The sequence below is a fragment of the Boleophthalmus pectinirostris genome, unplaced genomic scaffold, assembly GCF_026225935.1.
Source record: "Boleophthalmus pectinirostris isolate CB_2022bp ecotype Guang Dong unplaced genomic scaffold, ASM2622593v1 HiC_scaffold_14, whole genome shotgun sequence".
NCBI lineage: Eukaryota > Metazoa > Chordata > Actinopteri > Gobiiformes > Gobiidae > Boleophthalmus > Boleophthalmus pectinirostris.
In genome coordinates, this window is record NW_026571047.1 from 11,561,129 (window position 1) to 11,579,513 (window position 18,385).

An 18,385-nucleotide genomic window follows, 5' to 3' on the forward strand; every position below is an offset into this window, starting at 1 on the left:
GTACCGGAATACAGTTACTCAAATTTTGTATTCAGAATAAGTATTCTCAGCATGTATTTAGTTACTTCCTAACACAGAATGGAAGCCCTCATTATTTCAACAAGTTTGATTTATTTACAAAAAATACTATAGCACTAAAAGCCAAGCAGTTTAATTCACATTAATCATAGGACAACAGCTTGCACAGTAATCATATAATCATAATTATCAAATCATAGTTTGGAGGCATGGTGGCATAGCGGTTAGCTAAGGCATAGGTGGCATAGAGTTTGCATGTTCCTACTGTGTCTGGGTTTTATCAAGGTGGTGGCTCCTTTGTAGGTCCAGTCTGTATTTATTTTGGAATCAATTACATTCACTTTTTGGTTGTTGTGTTAGCCCCTTTTTAGAACTATTGAGACATGGCTTAGCCTCGGTTTAAATCTGGTGGTACTCAGAGAGTCAGATATTTTCTTAAGTGGTACTTTGTGTGTAGAATTGAATAACCATAACTCCCAGTCCATGACTGAAGCATTAATTTACCATTTACTCTGCATGTTTAGTTTTCCAGAAGAAACACTCTTTGCTACCTGATGTCATTTGATTGGGAGCAGAGTGCTTGAGTGAAGGGTATGTCCAATCACAGCCCCCCATGTGCAGGGCCAAGGAGAGGTTGAGCTGACCCTGAGCTCTCCTGAGTGGTCAGGGACATACTCATGTTCTTCAGGCTGATTACAGCTGCTACCAAGGAGACCCCAACTCCTTTCACAGGGTACAAGGCTTTTGAGAAGGTGCAGAGAGCAGACATACAGATGAACAAAATAGAACATGTCAGTTAGAATGTTCAATCAAAGTAAAATAATGCTTAAAGATCCACTGTGTAACTTTTCTGGTGGAGGGTCTGCCACCTGCTTGTCTCAATGGAGATGTTATTGCTTTGCAGAGGACATTCCACAGTATGGCATGAAATATATTTATCTCCATGGAGACAAGAAGGACACACAGATGGGTCAGTTCTGTAGAGAGGTTACACAGCTCAGGGTATTTTTTATTCCAAGATATGTTTGAGCAAAAAAACAAGTTTAATGCCATACAGCAACATTTCAGTCAAAATAATATTATCTCTATGGAGTCGAGTAGCACCACCAGAAAAGTTCTTGTGTCTGGGATTGAACCTGATGACTATCTGGTCAGAGAGTAAATGCTTAAACACGATTATTACAGTTCATAGTGTTCTCTTCTCACCTACAGGTTGATGATTCCTGTAAAATTTCTCAAAAGGCAGCGTGAGAATCTGCACTTGCTGATCTGTGAGTCATTATATATCTTCTATGGATCCCAGTGCATCTCTTGGCTGCAACACTTCTACGACCATTTTAAAAAACTACTCCATGACCCCTTGACTCACAATGAGGTAGCCATTTCAATAGGATACATTATTGTAAAAATAAACAGTTCCAAGAATACTTTTACTTGTCTAAAAATAAACAAGTTGCAGCTGAGGCTAAAGAGGCCTGTAGACATGTGGCAATTGTGATCAGTCCCACACACATTCTTGCTAATCTAAACACATGTGTAAGTAATGTGACACGTTTCCTTTCTCACTATGGGTGAGAGAGGCACCCACAATGGTGAAGAACAGAGAGGAAACTGTTGTTGTAGAGGGAGACAAAGCAAAAGTTTTTGCAACTGCAACTAATGGAAATAGGAAAAAAAAACTGTCAGTAACCAAAATTAAGTAAAATTGAAGGACAGTGATAATTAAACTGTGAGAAAAGATATGGTAATGTGCTTGCTTAGTAACCTACCTAATTTTTTGACATGATATAAAAAGGTACTGTGTAAAATATGTTCACATATTTTAATATGTAAAATTACTATATCAGGATAAAAACATGAAAGGACAGAGGAGACAGATGAGGCATAATGTGTATTCTCAGCTGAATGTTCTGAATTCCCTGTTTTGTCTTACAGCATCTCCAAAGTGCAAATAGTATGTCATTAGCTTCACTCTCTGTGGTGGTGTTTTTTTTTGTTTTTTTTTGTTTTGTTTTTTTTTGTTTTTTTTTTGCCTCTGTGGCCCTGTAATCTATAGTTCAAAACGTGACTGTACAGTCTCTGGGTTCAATGGATCCATGGTTCAAGCCGCAGACACTTGCCACCTACCGCTGGAGAGAGACTGCCCTCTAGTGTACATAAGAACAACGACAGCACAACCCTACTAAAAGTTGAAATTCATGATGGAGTAGCCATCATGTTGGAGCCGTGATAGATAAACCATTAGTCATGGGCTTCCTATAGCCCCTATGCATGGTTAATAGGTTCGAATGAGTGAACATTTTGGTTTGACTTGAATATTTCTGTGCTTTTCTCACGAGTTTTATTTGCATTTAAACAATGGTTAGACTTTGTCGCTGAAACTATACTGTTAGTTGTGTTATTGTGAGTGGCGTTGACAAAATTGACAAAATTCTTGTTGTAATTCCTGCGTTGGCCACAGGAGGACGTCTTTGTCCGCGCTGCTCGGACCGGATATGACTTGCACAGTCCTCAGCGCTGCAGCCTTTACTGTGGGCGTTTTTCCACAATCTTGACTCCTCAATTTTTGGGTGTTGCCCCTCTGATTTACAAGTTTTTAAGTTTCGCGTAGGCATCTCAGAAGAACTATAGGCAAGTGCGGCACTTTCCGCTCGAGATATATCCAAAATATCTCGAAAACATCGAGGCCTCTGAACTTTGTTCACGCTGTACTTTTGAGGCGACAGAGGAGCGGTCCCTTAGCCGCCTTTAGCTAACTGTGGCTAATTGACGAAAGCTGCGATAAAGCCGACGAAAGAGCCGTCCAATGCAGGCCATTAAGTGTGTGGTTGTGGGGGACGGGTAAGTTCAGATGTTTTCTATTTCTTTAACCACTTATGTGCTTAATTTATTCACATATGTTTACTTTTATCGGGAACGGGGTTTTTAAACGCTGACCCAGTTAGCAACAGTTGGCTAGCAGCTAACTAGGCTCAGATAATATGCCAACATGCCGACAGCTGTTGTTGTGCCTACTTTTGAGTCTAGCTGGGTCACACTGATTTCTCGACACGCTCCGGGTGAGGTGTGACTATAAGGCCACGGCATGTCATTTCCCAGACGTGACTCGGGCATAATGGCCGCTTATAAGCGCATATTCAAGTCGTCTTTTTGATTAATTTACGCAAAAGGCCACGATGTGTTCATTGAAGAGCTCATCTTACCCGTTCTTCTTGAGCAGTGTACAAGTTATTTAATCCTATATCATGAATTCATAGGTGCATAAGATTATGTAATTTAATGCCAAATAAGGATTAGCGCAACAAAAGAACTGGATAGATCTGTGGAATAATATACAAACTTGTTGTAGGAGTTGTGGCATGAGAACAGTCTTCCCTTCAAAACCACACATAACACTGGATGGAAAACTGTTTCATGAAATAAAGTGTGTGTATGTGTATATGTGTATGTGTATATGTGTGTGTATATATATATATATATATATATATATAAATAAATAATGTGTGTGTCTTACAAAGTTTAAGTAAACAATTCACATGCTCCAGGAAGAGAGATTAAGACCGATTTATCAGAAATCCTTTACAGCTTTGAATGGTAACCTAACAATGCATTGTAAACATAAAGAAGCACTAGCTAAATGATAATAATGATATGTTTGTGTCCACTGCGGTTGACATTGTGGCAGACATAACAAAGGCTTAGCATCATGATAAGCCTCTTCTTCTCTCCGACCTGTTGAGCAAGGATGAGGAAATGAAAATGAAAAACTCCAAGTCATTTATATTGTACTATTTTAATCTTATGTTACGTACCCATTACAGGGCTGTGGGTAAGACCTGCCTACTCATCAGCTACACGACCAATGCATTCCCTGGAGAGTACATCCCCACAGTGTAAGAATGACAACTATGCAATATGTTCAAATGGATTGAACAGGACTCAAAATGTGATATTATGTATGCTTATTCATTTTCTTTGTGTCAACAGCTTTGACAACTACTCTGCTAATGTTATGGTTGATGGCAAACCCGTGAATCTTGGCCTTTGGGATACAGCTGGACAGGAGGACTACGACAGGCTTAGGCCATTGTCTTACCCACAAACGGTAAATACATTATAAGATCGTTTGTGCCAGGGGTGGGCAATATTAACAACGCTGACTTGCGCGGGTGAATTATGGACTGCATTCATACTTGGTAGTAGTGAGTGACTTGTATTCCCAGTACCTCTACAATGTCTACAAGTGAATAGCATCTCTTGTTCGTGTCCTTTGTCTGCAGCACAAACTGGACTTTGTGTGGCCTGCAGTTAGACTCACTTAGTGTTTTACAAGGAGCTACTTAGTGTTCATGTTTACATGTTTAAGTTGACATTTACAAAAGTAATAGTAATCCATCTGTTTTTATAGGATGTGTTCCTCATTTGCTTTTCTGTCGTGAGTCCTGCCTCCTTTGAAAACGTCCGTGCCAAGGTGAGACTAGGGCTTGTGTGTTAATAACTAACTTGTATTATTCCAGGTCCTAATATTGACAGTTTTTCACTCCTAGTGGTATCCTGAAGTAAGACACCACTGTCCTAACACTCCAATCATTTTGGTGGGCACCAAACTGGATCTAAGAGATGACAAGGACACAATCGATAAGCTTAAGGAAAAGAAACTCATCCCAATCACCTATCCCCAGGGCTTGGCTATGGCGAAAGAAATAAGTTAGTATAAAAGCATCTTATTTTGAGTTGTTTACTTTAAATGGAACAGCTAAACTTACTAGTTGTTTGGTGTGCTCTCTAGCTGCAGTCAAGTACCTGGAATGCTCAGCTTTGACCCAACGTGGCCTTAAGACAGTGTTTGATGAAGCCATCAGGGCAGTCCTTTGCCCTCCACCCATGAAGAAGAAGAGGAGAAAGTGCCTTTTATTGTAATGGAGAATTGCAGGGAGTATGCTACACAATTGCAGTCAAACTTGCCTATTAAGAGGGAAGACATAACTCCCACTGTTTCAGTTCACACTTGGTGTCCTTGCTTACATAGTGGTAGATTAGACTTCATTTGAAAGAGCTCCACAGATCTGAGCATTCGCACTAAAGGATTGCTTATGTCTGTCTTGTTCTTTCAGACAACTGTAATAAAGTGACTTTTCATAAGGCCTGGTGAAAATTATGGTGTGTAAATGATTTAGAGGTTAATGCAGGAAAAAGAGGGAGAACAAACAAATAAAAAATCAGAAAAGTTACAAATTTGAAATTACTTAAAAATTACTAAGGGGATCCTTTGATGTACTTAAAAGTCCTTGACACTAAGAAATTCCTGCTGCCTTGAAGACATTTTACTAATGAAACATGTTTTGTTTTTATTATTTTGTTGTAGGAAAATATAATTTCTCCTCTTTTTGGTTGTCAGTCTCTAATCTATGGCTGATGATTTGTTTACATTTCTCACTCGACTAGACTGATGTACTGCCAAAACTCAGTCAGCGGTCACCACACTGTAGTAACCATGGGAAACACTAATGTGTTTAATAGTTTTAATCTTCTGTCATCAAGTGAGTTTAACCATTTGTAAAAATATGTATTCTTAAAAATTACTAATAAGAAGTGTTGTAGCCACTGCTTTGATTATGGCCATTATTATCTCTGTGCCCATTGTCATGTTATTCTACTGTATGTTAAGAGAACTGACACAATTTAAAAGTGAGGTGTATCTGTCGTACGCCTCGTCGGATTTTGTATGCCGGTTTTAGTCTTGGAGCTTGTGTAGAAAGCATTTTAAACCATCACGTTGCTGAATTGTAACCTGTCATTTTGATCCCATCTATTACTGTATTCTTCCAGTCTGTGAACCATGTGTATTAGCACCCAATGTTAACCCCTTCATGTGCGATACAACCTCTGCAGTCCAGATCGATGAACGTTTTTTGAGAAGAGCAATGATCAAAGTTAGTGGGTGCTCTGGGGAGCTGCTGTACATCCAAATTCATTTTAACAGTGTTTCACACTCTGTTTTACTCTTGCTACACCTGGTTTTATTTTCACATAGTATAATGCAGAAATTTCTTTTTAAGTAAATAAAATCTTTGAAATTCTATTCAATATTGTCTTTTTGTTTGATAATTATGTTTATTAGAATGTTAATGTCATTTGAATTATTTGGAAACCTACTTACAGAAAGTTCTTGATATTAAGCTAAATGTTATGTAGAGCTATAAATCAACATTACGTTTCCATTTGTCATAGACCAGTTGAGCAGAGATTGCATCTTCAACCCCCAGACCTGTTTTTAAAGAAAAGGGTTTATGTACACAGTAGTACACTTTATACTTATTATACTGTATTAGTTTGCCACCTACCTAAGGATTTAAATATAGTGGTCTTTTCTCTGCAAGCTGGTTTTGTTCCATTGATTACATCTCCAATTTCAGCAAAAATGTCAACCTGAAACAATGATGTTAAATAGCCAACTTCAAATAAACATTTTATTTCTGCAGTGGTATAAGTACCCCAGAGAGGATGATGTCTCCAGACTCTGTCATTGCTGCCTCCTGGCTGTCCACATACACAATTGACTGCTTCATCAAATTGTCATCCAGTTCACGACTATTGGGTCTGCAAGCTCCCACTGCTACTCAATAAGACAAAAAATAAATATTGTGAATGCTTGACAAAAGCATCACTTAATCTACCATTTTATTTATGGACGTAAGGCTTAATTGGAGGGATATACCTAGGCATGCTAGGCAAGAGGCGTAATGTTTATGAAAGTAGTGAAAGTATGGAAGAGGACTGACACCTGTACCTTTAATGTGTTGATCCTCTTCCTAGGGCCCTATTTAGCTTTGTTGGGGCCCTATGCAAAGTGGTGTTTGATCATGTCTTATTGCTAAACTACAATAGTTATTTGGAAGACCTGAAATAATCCATGGGCATTTGTCAGTCTTAATGAGCAAAGAAAAAATATTTGCAGATGCACATTTAAAATATACAGTATATACTGTCTAGGGATTAAACGATACGACAGTGTGCAATATGAGCAATGAGCTGTCATACAATCTTTTTTTTTTTTTGCACCGCCTGTATAAGGTGTTGCAGATAAACATGGGTGGATGCAGCGTATTGCTCCCTAATGAAATCAGCTTTAGCATCTCATTTTGGTTGGGGCCTTTTCATAATGAGATAATCTCACCTGCAACATGAGCACCTGGTTTGACCCACTGACCGAACAGCACTGGCTCTGTACTTGTGGTTACGGTGACTATAACATCAGCTCCTTTCACCGCCTCCTCCACTGACTTACACACTGTAACTGGACCATTTAAAGAGCCTGCAAAGGTGTCCGCTCTGTCCACTGAGCGACTCCAAACACGCACCTTGAATAGAAGAAATAACTTAAGGTGTTTAACTTAAAGAGTTTTGTAAATGCTATTTGTGTCAGTGCCTTAATATATGCACCTCCTTAAACTGGAAAATTTCTGTGAAAACATTGTAATGACTTGTGGCCTGTTTGCCTGTTCCCAAAATGGTCAGAACCTCTGCATCAGGACGCATCAGCAACTGCAAAAGACACAAGTAAAGACACAAGTAAAGCAAACACTGTACAGTGGAAGAATGGCCTACTCTTACATGTTGTGCTGCAAATTCTAAAAGTGCAATATGCATTTACTACTTTCCACCCCTGGCTGATACATTACATTATTTGGTTGTACAGACCTTAGCTGAGATTGCTGAGACTGCTGCTGTCCTCATGGATGTGATAACTTCTCCATTCATAACCTGCACATTGCAACCTGTGATTAGTTATTCAAAGTGCATAGTGATACAAACGCATATGCACCCACACTTAACTGCCTTAACATTCCCATGCTCAGGGTCCATAAGCATCACAGTGGCTTGTGTTGATGGTAAAGTGGACCCACTCGGTCTATTGTAGAAGCTCACCAACTTTGTACACAGGATTCCGTCTTTCTCCATGTAGCAAGGCATCAGTCCAAGAAACCTGCGCAAGTAGTTTGGACATTGATTAACTTCTGGTGAGAGCTTCATGCAGGCTTTAACGCAATTTGACCAAAACCGTCTCTGTTTCGAATGTCTTGTGTTTTATTAGTGTAAGAACAATGACAGACCACTAATTTTAGAATACACTGCATAAATATTACTCCAGATATAGGCCTACCCCAGATTCGATTCGATTATACATACCCACTGTGTTTCTGCAGGGGGACAGTGGTGCGCACAGGCTGAATCACCTCCGCACTGTTCCGATTGGAGAATTTGCCCAAAGCCGTTTCAAGGCGCGGAATTAGTTCATTATAGTGCAACCAGCGGCGAACTTCATCTTCCCAAATGATCACAGGGGGAGTTTCGGCCATGTTACACTTGGGATTGACACTTTGGACAACTTCCGGTTTTCCAGGGAGTTCAAAGCACTGACTGTATGTTCAAACTTTACCTGGCAATGTATCAAATATGTAAACGCCTCTAAATATACTTTTGAACAAACAACCAATCCGCGGGCGTTTAGGCTGAAATCTCAGAAACATTGTATGGCATCTAACTTTTATGGCATGTCTAAAAAACACGTGACATCACCAGGCCAAGTTACAGGTAAAATCTGTGGAGGCCGCTCACAGAATGCTTGTTTTTATTGCATTTATTTAGGCTATTTGTAATTGAAAACATGAAAGACAACTTTAATGGTGGCTAGAGCATCTTTAAACAGGATTAATTAATGTGGGTCATCTCTGGATGTGTGAAATTGTTTCATGCCAGAAAATATCTCTTCATTTTATGCAAGAAATGCATTGACCATTGTCATATTTGGTTGGTATGGGGGGAAAAAACTAAAAGCAGGAGATCTTGATTGTGCTGTGTGAGCACTGTATTAAAAAACAAAGCTTGCACATATGACATAAAAAAGTTTATTGTGAATCATATTGTAAAACTACAAAATGAAACACTTTTACAAAGTAAAAACCCTATTCATCAACATAAAATACCATCATATCAAGCCATATGCTGTATTTAACTAAAGAACTATTTTGGAATTGTCTCTTTATTCCAGAAGAGACGTGGTCATCATCCACAGGACAAAAGAATTACACAAGTAGTCTCTCAATAGCAGTTTGGACAGACTGAATCTGTGGCTTGAGCTGGGAGCCCTCCTTAATGGTCACTGAGGTAGCAATAACTGGACGAGACACCCCACAGGCCCGGCCCAAGGCCTGCTTGGAACGCACGAACACATATGGGACGTTCTTGTCCTCGCACAGTAATGGCAGGTGGAGAATGATCTCCAGTGGTTCAGCATCAGCAGCCATCACGATAAACTCTGCGATGCCCCTGTTCAGGGTTTTTGTAGCTGCAAATAAAAATATTTATGAACATGAGGAAATATACAGTTACATTTAATACAAAATACAGCACATTCAACATAACTTCAAAGTTTAACAAACTCAAAAGTTATTCAAAGAGTCATCCAGAAATCACACTCTATGCTAGAAATAAAGTTTTATAGGTTTTAGTCCAAAGATTGCTCACCTTCATTCGCGCCTTTTCTCAGCTGTTTGTAGTTTGCAGCTTGTTGCACCAAATCCAGGATGGTTTTGGTCAGCGTGGCGTCGGCCAAAGGGTAGGCCTTGGGGTTGACTTGGGGTTCAGTCTAAATGCAAAGACAACAAAAACTTTATATTTTAGAACTTAAGAATACAAATGTTGAAACAGGACAAAGTGTTACCCTGAAATTAAGCAGATTTCCTGTTTCTGTATGGTTACTTTTAGCTTCTGATGCGGCACTACCTTGACTTACCATTTTCACTCGACTTCAAAATATTCCGGCCCTCTCGGCGAAATGCTTCACGGAGGACTAATTAATTCCGAGTAGACTAGAAAAGAAGAAAAGACGAAATACTAATAAAATGTAAAATTTGCTTCACACAAGCCTGATCAGGTATGTAGCTACTGTCGCATGCGGTTCGTTCAAACCATAGAACTATAAACGTTTACCCCACGTGTGGGACAGTGCACATGCGCAAGTGGAACGGAAGTCCCGTGCTCTAGCATGATTTTTTTTTTGAAGTTTTGCCTGAAAGTGTTTGTTTATGCATGTATTAGATCATATGCCAATGAATATATCGGTTATAAACGCATTTATTGATTTAAAAAAAAAGATATTTTAAAGCCATATCTATAATATGGCGGTGACTATTTGATTGTAAAACCGATAGAGGGCGCACTATGTTTGGTTTAGCGTCGATGGCGTCATCCGCGCACAGAATGCTGGGTAGGGCACTTTCAGTCGGCCATATTGCTCTACCGTCCTGTGTGAAGGAGAGAGGGGAGATGAAGGGGATTCGGGGAATATCACAATTATCGGTAAGAGTTATAACATTTATACATGTCCGGATAACAGCAAACACATAACTTTACACTTTGAGACTGATAGTGACGTGAACGTATCAAGTCAGGGCTCATACAAATACCTGGTGCTTCAAGGAAGCGGTCACTCGTAACCTGGCATAACCCCCAGAGCCTCAACAAAACGTGATACAAATAAAAGTCATTTTAAAAAATGCCTCTTTTTATACATTGTTTGCTACAACAACATTCATATTTTGGTTAGATGCATGGTCGATTTTCCACAAAATATGGAAAGGTGATAAGTAAAAAACACCGATGAACACAATACGTGACTGAGCTGCTCACTAGCAGTGCTACACAGTAGGGAAATTCAGTCAGTATGTATGTAACGTTAGTCTCATAGTGTAACATCATAATGTTTTATGCACTAAGCATAAGTGAAAAATGTGTGTTTATGAAACTACTGAGAGCTACCACAGCACTAATTGAGTCATATCCACTGACTTTATAATAATAAATTAAGTGAAATCAAAGCGTTGTATTTTGAGTTGACTTTTATCTATTTTTGCAGTCAAGGCTTTATGCTGCCCAGGCAGCTCGAAAGGTTCAGGCTGAACATGTCAAGTTCCAACCACAGGATGTGCAGGTCAGTAATTCTGAGACATTAAAAGTTTGGTGAAATGAGCACAGCTATCAAATTTTCATAACTGAATATAATGTGTCTTCAGGTCACCAAGCTTCCCAGTGGGTTGGTGATTGCATCACAAGAGAATTACTCCCCTGCATCCAAGATTGGAGTGTTTATCAAAGCTGGCTGTCGTTATGAAACTCCAGACAATTTAGGAGTCACTCATCTTCTCCGCCTTGCTGCCAGCCTGGTATACAATCACTATATTCTATAGAATTTAGTTTGAAACAATTTGGGCATAGAAAATGAATTTGTTTAAAACTTGGACACCACTGCTCTCTAAAATAGCATCGTATTACATGTTCTGTTTTCATAAATGGATATTGCAAGTTATTTTATCTTAATGCTGTTTACCACAATTTACTTTTTAGACCACAAAAGGAGCATCATCTTTTAAGATATGCCGTGGAGTTGAAGCAGTGGGTGGAAGTCTAAGGTTTGTAAACAATAACAGACTTTTACTATGTATGTGAATAAATTATTTAAAATATTATGTTTTTCTGCAGTGTGACATCAACCAGAGAGAATATGATCTACACTGTCGACTGCCTGAGAGATGACATGTAATTTGTGTTTTTATTTTATTTACCTTTTTGCTTGACAGCACACATAACATATCTTGTGAATTCTACTTGAAGATCATTTTATTTGTTATTAAAACTTGTTTCACTCTGCAGTGACACAGTGATGGAGTACTTAATTAATGTGACCACTGCCCCTGAGTTTCGACCTTGGGAGGTGTCTGAGCTCACTTCCAGGGTAAAGATGGACAAGGCCCAAGCTGCGCACAGTCCTCAGATAGGTAATCTTTAATTTTTTTTGTAAATGCATTAATTTACAAAAAAATGTAGATTAACATTTTAATCAATTTACCCCAAATATTGTTAATGTGTATGATTTTAATGTCAGGTGTAGTTGAAGGTCTACATGATGCTGCCTACAAGAATGCCCTGTGTAACTCCCTGTATTGCCCCAACCACATGGTTGGAAACATCCAGTCTGATCATGTGAGTGATTTGCTATGTCAACTTTCTTCTGGAGATAAATTGTGTTTATAGCATTAATAATATTTTTTTCCACCACCAGCTGCACCACTTTGTGCAGAATAACTTCACAAGTGCTAGGATGGCTCTTGTTGGACTTGGTAAGATTATTTGCACAAGAGTTGGGAATCTATTTAGTTTTTATCTTTGAGGGCCTGTGTGTGAATAATGCTCAACAGGTGTGGATCACGGTATACTGAAACAAGTTGGAGAACAGTTCTTGAACATTCGCAGTGGTACAGGGGCAGAGGGTGCTAAAGCTCAGTACCGTGGGGGTGAGTGTTGTTTGCTTTATCATGAAAATGCAATTAATCTTAAAATATTATTTACACTCAGTGATACTAAATAGACACTCAAATACATCTAAGGCTCTTAAAACAGAATTTGAACATCAGGCTGTGACATGAGTGCCTTTAAGACTAAATTTAAGTTCCCATCCTTAAATTTGTGACACATTTTAGCATTGTGATGTTATGTGGCACCCTTACTAATACCTCTAAATCAATGAATTAGGTGAAGTCCGCCTTCCCAGTACCAGCGGCTTGGTGCACTCAGTGGTGGTGAGTGAAGGGGCTGCTGCAGGGGGCAGCAATGCACTGTCGTTTGGGGTGCTGCAGCATTTATTGGGAGCAGGACCTCATGTCAAGAGGGGCTCTAACATCACAAGCAAGCTGTGCCAGGGAGTAGCCAAAGCCACCCCAGATCCTTTTGACGTGAGTTTCTCTCTTAACCTTTAAATTTGCGTTCTATGGAAGCTGTATATAGTTAAGATTGTCTATTATCCGACATGATATTCTGTGAATTAATTAGAAACTATGTCCCTTTATTAATTCTTTAATCATTTGCCTTACATCAATAGGTCTGTGCATTCAATGTGAGCTATACAGACTCTGGTTTGTTTGGAGTGTACACCATTTCCCAACCTGCAGCTGCTCGGGATGTGAGTATCACTATCATTTTAAGCGTGTGTGTGTGCGTGAGTGGGGACTTAGCCCATTTTGGGAGCCAAAATCTAGCTTTCATTATTGATTTAACATAGAAATTGTCAAGATCCTCAATAGTATTAAAGTTAAATGTTAGAATATGGGGCAATGAAGACTAGACAAGAGGCAGTTGTAAATAAGGTTAAGATCAGTCTCCAGGTAATGACTACAAGCCACAGCAATATATCCACAAAGCAAACCTAATGAGTGTTAGTTTATTTTTGGCTCCCAATTTTATAATGCATTGATACATGCTGACATGTGACAACCATGCAGGTGATCAAGGCTGCTGTAAGCCAAGTGAAGACTGTTGCAGATGGAGGAGTCACAGCTGCAGATCTTACTCGAGCCAAGTAAGTCTTTGAAATGTAGAGAAAACACTACAACTCGATTCAAAAACATCACAGGGTTTATTCTTTTCATGTTTTTATTTTTTGAGCGTGTAGAGAAAAAAATCTCTTGGCATACTATTTGCAGAGCACAGCTAAAGGCGCAGTTCCTGATGTCCTTGGAGAGTTCAGAGGGTTTGCTGGAAGCTATTGGAACACAGGCACTGGTAGTGGGATCGTACAACTCTGCTGAGGAAATTTCTAAAAATATCGACAATGTCTCCCTGACCGATGTTGCCAACGTAAGACCCCTTACATTTCTTATCAACTTTGTCTTTGACCCAAGTTTCTTAATAATTTTTTTTATGTTTTCAGGCTGCAAAGACATTTGTTTCTGGCAAGAAAACTATGGCTTCGAGTGGCAACCTTGTTAATACTCCATTTGTTGATGAACTCTAAATCTCTCATTGTCCATTTAAAACTTAATAGGTTGTAAAACATCTCTATTTTGATTATAACAAAACACAAACACATTACCCAGCAGTGATGTTATTCAAACGAATATCTCAACATCACTATTTGTGGGTATTCTATAAATGTATTCCCCTTTAAACGTCTGTTTACTGTATATCTGCTGTAAAGTAATAAATTATATCTTACAATTTGGTGCTAAATTTATTATTATTACGAGGTGCAAGTAATATACGAACTGCAGCTGTGTTTTTATGCCACAAGGTACTATTTATGGTTTTTAGTGCCACAATACATGCAGAACAAAACTGGGCAACTCTGAAAACTCGCAGTCTCTTCAATCACGCATAGTCTCGCGAGATTTACCTAGTACAATGATGGAGGAGGCGTGAACTGGACTGGTCAGTGTTTAGTTTCCACTGCGCTGCTGAGCTGTGCCGAACAAGACCATCACCGCCTTTACAAGACTCCAACGACTTTTTTCTTCCTGATCTTCACGCTTTTGGTTAATAAAAAACGATGCAACACGGACGTATTAAAAACTCCATAAGTGCTGTGCTGCTAGCATGACGGGCCTGATTGTTGAAAAATGCTCCGCGTATTTAGGAAATAAGTCTGCTAAATGCAAGATCTGTCTTATCTGCTGGAAATTCGTCCTCCTCGCATAATAATACATCTCATCTCGATCTCCTCCCAGCACTGTTCGGTGTGTGCTTTGACGACAACAACTTAAAAAGGGTGAAGATTTTACTCCTGTGTCACAACATGTCCGAGCCAGCGATGATAAATAGTGACCTGGGAGTTTCGTTGAGGTGTTCAGGGTAGTGGGACAAGTGCGTCAGGGGGACACTGGGTTCAATGTCCCGTCCAGGGTATCAGACACTTTCCCTTCACCCACAATCATGGATAAACTCACCGTGATTTCAGGATGCCTCTTCCTCGCTGCAGACATCTTCGCCATCGCAAGCATCGCCAATCCAGACTGGATCAACACAGGCAAATCTGCGGGTAATGCCAAAATTCAGGAGTCAATTAAATTTTTTTTTAGTTTGGTCAATTTGTAAATGCAGTTTTACAGGTTCCTTTTTTAATAGTAGCCTATAAATTGCTTTTTAAATAGTATAGAAGTCTAGTCTGGAAGTTCCAGGTTGTGTGCCAAATATCAATTATTTCTAGGTTTTGTTTCAAAATCAAAAACGGCACTAAAACAGGTGTAGATTCTCACTCTCACTTTATTATATTACAGTATTTTTTTAATACTTGCATCACATGTAGCTCCTTGGTGTATGTTCCAAGAATTTGTACTTTTTGTTTCTTTTCATCAATTTGCATTACCTTTATCTTATAATCCCATAACTTTGATATAGATGAATGGCTTTTTTTTATGTCATTGACCTTATTTTGCACATTGTAAACAACAACAGTATGAAATTAATCTACTAAAAGCCTCACAGTCTGTGTTTAATTACCCGGAGAATAATCGCCTTAAGTCAGGAAGTGTTGTTTAAGACTGAGGTGTGACTTGTAATTGGGCCCCTGAGAGGGTAATGGCTGCCTCCTGGAGAATTAAACTCTGTCAGAGCCACAGGACAACTTATTGGAGAGTCTCTTTTTACTTTACCAGCCCAGTACTAGTAAATCGTTTAATTGTACAACAACTACTATATTTACCTGTCAAAAAGTATACAGTGCCTCTGATTTTTGGGAAGGCTGGACTAACAAGATAGTGATTTGAAATATGCAAGGAAATGGATGCACTATTTACATTGTCCCCACCCTCCTTATGAAAGCTTGTGAGAGCAGGGAACAGGATATCCTGCGTAGGAGGGGGCAGAACAGTCCAGTAAGGATGTGGTTCGAGACCCATATCATCCTGCTCTCTGTGGCTATTACCAGTACTGCTTTATATCATTGTCATTACATGTGTCTGTTTGTGACTCTCCCTCCTTTGCATTCTTCATACACGTTTTGAGCAGAACCGTCTGCAGCACAGACCCTCAGGCCACACTGGACAATGTTCGAACTCTCCTGCAAGTCAAAGGGCTGTCACACAGACATAGATTGGTGTTCAGTTCGTTTGATATAACAGTGTACAAGGAGATGGTCTAGAGTTTGATTCCTGGACCTTTTCTGTGTTGCTCTTGCATACTCTAATTGCGTCTGGGTAGGTTTCCACACTCCCACCTATTTAATGCATGTACGCAGCTAGGTACTCCTGGCTGAGACTGTGCTTCTAGATCTGGAGGTAAGGGTGCTGTACTGCTCTCATCCTCTGCTTTTGACAGGTTAGCCCCTACAGAGACAATAAAGTATACAGTCACCTTAAATACTGAACGCTAATTTAACATTTTTGAATGAAAGAATTGTACATCCATTTTTATATGCATACCATACAATCTGTCTGAGAACATCCACACAAGTACAAACGAAGACCCATTAGTAATATGCAGTTATTTTTAATCAGTTTTCATTAATTAAAATACGTCAGTCTCAGCCTCTACTTTTTGAGGTCTCTTTGTGATTATGGCTGTTTTTAATTTCTTCCATTATGTTCTATAAATCCCTAAAATAGTGAGCCTTGACTGACTGCCCACAGAAGATAATTCTATAAAAGCATTCAGACAAAGGAGTAAAAGGATGCGTGGGGGATTTAATTTAGTTCATTAGTATTACCTGATTAGAGTGGAGTTGTGGTGCAATGGCTGGTTTTCTAAATGTAAGGAACATATACAGCCTCATCATCCCCATTATGTCACAGAGCCAGCAGCACACTCTTAGCTGTTCTGTGTTTTGGGTCTGTGAGGCCTTGAACTTGGTACACATCACTGTAAACCACCTGAGGTCAGTTTTGTTTCCATACCAACAAATTCCTTAGTACTGACTGGCTGCCAGGAACAAGCTGCAGTCACATGGGCACTCAGTGGTAGGCTATGCTACAAATGAGTAGGTGGTTGAGCCATTAAAAAAAAAAAAAAAAAAAAGTCAAGACCCCAGAGATCAATTAGTAGTTGTATTAAACCACTTATCCCTTTCCAAATTACCTGAAGTTACTGGACTTGAGGGTAATTTCTTTATAATATGATAATATTAAATATTATGTGCTCAGGTATTTAGAAAAAAATTTAATAATTAGTTTTTGTTATGCCTGTTGATAGCAGCCCATCTACTCCTTTAGACCCAAGTATCCGTTTCTGTACAGGTTCACTGACCGTTGGATTATCCCGGCAGTGCCAGACTATTCATGGGCGGGACAGGATCTGCATCCCCCCTGAGCTGCCCCCAGAGTGGCTCACCACACTTTTCTTCATCATGATGGGCATCATCTCCCTTACCCTAACCTGCACCCTCCTGGTCATGTCCCACTGGCACCCCGAGGCCACGCGGTACGCCCGCTGGATCGCTTTCACAGGAAGTAAGAAGACACATTTTTACATTAGTGCATCATAGCAATCTAAAGAACTCTTTGTGCAACTAAACAAGGTCATTTTATAAAATAGCAAAACAAAAGTTACTGATGTTCTGTTTTGAAAATAACACTAAACACATTTTTCTGTCTTTTGTCAAAGTGGTGCTCTTCTGTATGGCGGCACTCATTTTCCCCATTGGCTTCTACATCAGTGAGGTCGGGGGTCAGCCGTACAAACTTCCCAACAACACTGGGGTGGGCTCCTCATACGTCCTCTTCGTCCTGTCCATATTCTTCACCATAGTTGGACTGCTGTTTGCTGGAAAGGTGTGCCTACCAGGATGATGTCATACACCACTTTTTTGTTTGTTGTTTTTGTTTTTTGAGAGAAGGACCAGCCTAAATGCAGGATTACTCTTTTGTACTGCTGATATTGAAATGGCTGCATAACTGAGAAGCAGTTAAACTTACTGCTCAAAGCAAAAGCTCATGTGAACGAGGCATCCGTCCAAATGGTTTGTATCTGAGCATAACAAGTGACTTACTTAAGATGTGTCATGGAACAAAAGATTACTTTTTAAATGACTCCCCTTTCTGTATTTTTTATAAATAAGTCAACAGTGGTGACAAAACTCTCACAATGAAATTATTCAAAATGTATACAGACAGAGCTCTGAAGTATGTACATAGGGGTTCTGAAGAGTGGCAGTAATGGAACCTCAAAAGACAAAGAAGAGGAGCTATAATGAGCAATGATTCATGAGGATGAATGAGATTTATAAGCCTTATATTCTTAAAATGTTGTTTGTAAACTTGTAGATATACTGATGCTAAATAGCACATTAAAATCTATGGTCTAAAACCAATTGTTCTCAAATCTGACTTAGTCATCGACATTCCTGGTTATCCTTTGTTTCTTAGGACACACTATAGGATACACTATACACAACAAGGGACTCATTACTTATAAGGTGAGGGAAGCATTGCAGTAACTTGTGTAGCAGTATTTCTAAATGCTGTAAGGACGTTGCTGCTCAAACTGCATGATGTTGATTAACAGAGATAAAAGTAAACCAGGTGAATAATGTGGGATAATGGAA

At 39.3% G+C, this 18,385-nt stretch overlaps 5 protein-coding genes across 5 annotated transcripts; 3 read left to right on the plus strand and 2 right to left on the minus strand.

The window, feature by feature from the left end:
- Nucleotides 1-2,517: 2,517 nt before the first annotated feature.
- On the plus strand, nt 2,518-6,100 carry rac1a (Rac family small GTPase 1a). Its single transcript, XM_020924262.2, has 6 exons — nt 2,518-2,859; nt 3,840-3,911; nt 4,006-4,123; nt 4,427-4,489; nt 4,566-4,725; nt 4,808-6,100. Exons 1-6 carry the CDS (start codon nt 2,825-2,827, stop codon nt 4,936-4,938), a joined length of 579 nt encoding a protein of 192 aa, XP_020779921.1. The 5' UTR covers nt 2,518-2,824; the 3' UTR covers nt 4,939-6,100.
- A 23-nt stretch (nt 6,101-6,123) lies between these two features.
- crym (crystallin, mu) lies at nt 6,124-8,402 on the minus strand. The gene is made up of 8 exons (XM_020924260.2): nt 8,209-8,402; nt 7,855-8,005; nt 7,720-7,782; nt 7,462-7,563; nt 7,196-7,379; nt 6,513-6,634; nt 6,363-6,447; nt 6,124-6,286 (listed from the first exon to the last, which is right to left on the minus strand). The coding sequence occupies exons 1-8, from the start codon at nt 8,376-8,378 to the stop codon at nt 6,216-6,218; spliced, it is 948 nt and encodes a 315-aa protein (XP_020779919.2). The 5' UTR covers nt 8,379-8,402; the 3' UTR covers nt 6,124-6,215.
- Nucleotides 8,403-8,911: 509 nt separating this feature from the next.
- Nucleotides 8,912-10,032, minus strand: snu13b (SNU13 homolog, small nuclear ribonucleoprotein b (U4/U6.U5)). Its single transcript, XM_020924266.2, has 3 exons — nt 9,815-10,032; nt 9,547-9,667; nt 8,912-9,367 (listed from the first exon to the last, which is right to left on the minus strand). The coding sequence occupies exons 1-3, from the start codon at nt 9,815-9,817 to the stop codon at nt 9,105-9,107; spliced, it is 387 nt and encodes a 128-aa protein (XP_020779925.1). The 5' UTR covers nt 9,818-10,032; the 3' UTR covers nt 8,912-9,104.
- A 213-nt stretch (nt 10,033-10,245) lies between these two features.
- Nucleotides 10,246-14,070, plus strand: LOC110159665 (cytochrome b-c1 complex subunit 2, mitochondrial). The gene is made up of 14 exons (XM_020924258.2): nt 10,246-10,380; nt 10,937-11,011; nt 11,094-11,243; nt 11,425-11,489; nt 11,560-11,616; nt 11,731-11,855; nt 11,963-12,060; nt 12,140-12,197; nt 12,276-12,371; nt 12,610-12,809; nt 12,956-13,036; nt 13,356-13,432; nt 13,557-13,710; nt 13,784-14,070. The coding sequence occupies exons 1-14, from the start codon at nt 10,261-10,263 to the stop codon at nt 13,865-13,867; spliced, it is 1,440 nt and encodes a 479-aa protein (XP_020779917.2). The 5' UTR covers nt 10,246-10,260; the 3' UTR covers nt 13,868-14,070.
- Nucleotides 14,071-14,242: 172 nt separating this feature from the next.
- Nucleotides 14,243-18,151, plus strand: LOC110159669 (uncharacterized protein C16orf52 homolog A-like). Its single transcript, XM_020924263.2, has 3 exons — nt 14,243-14,887; nt 17,079-17,291; nt 17,446-18,151. Exons 1-3 carry the CDS (start codon nt 14,782-14,784, stop codon nt 17,628-17,630), a joined length of 504 nt encoding a protein of 167 aa, XP_020779922.1. The 5' UTR covers nt 14,243-14,781; the 3' UTR covers nt 17,631-18,151.
- Nucleotides 18,152-18,385: the final 234 nt, after the last annotated feature.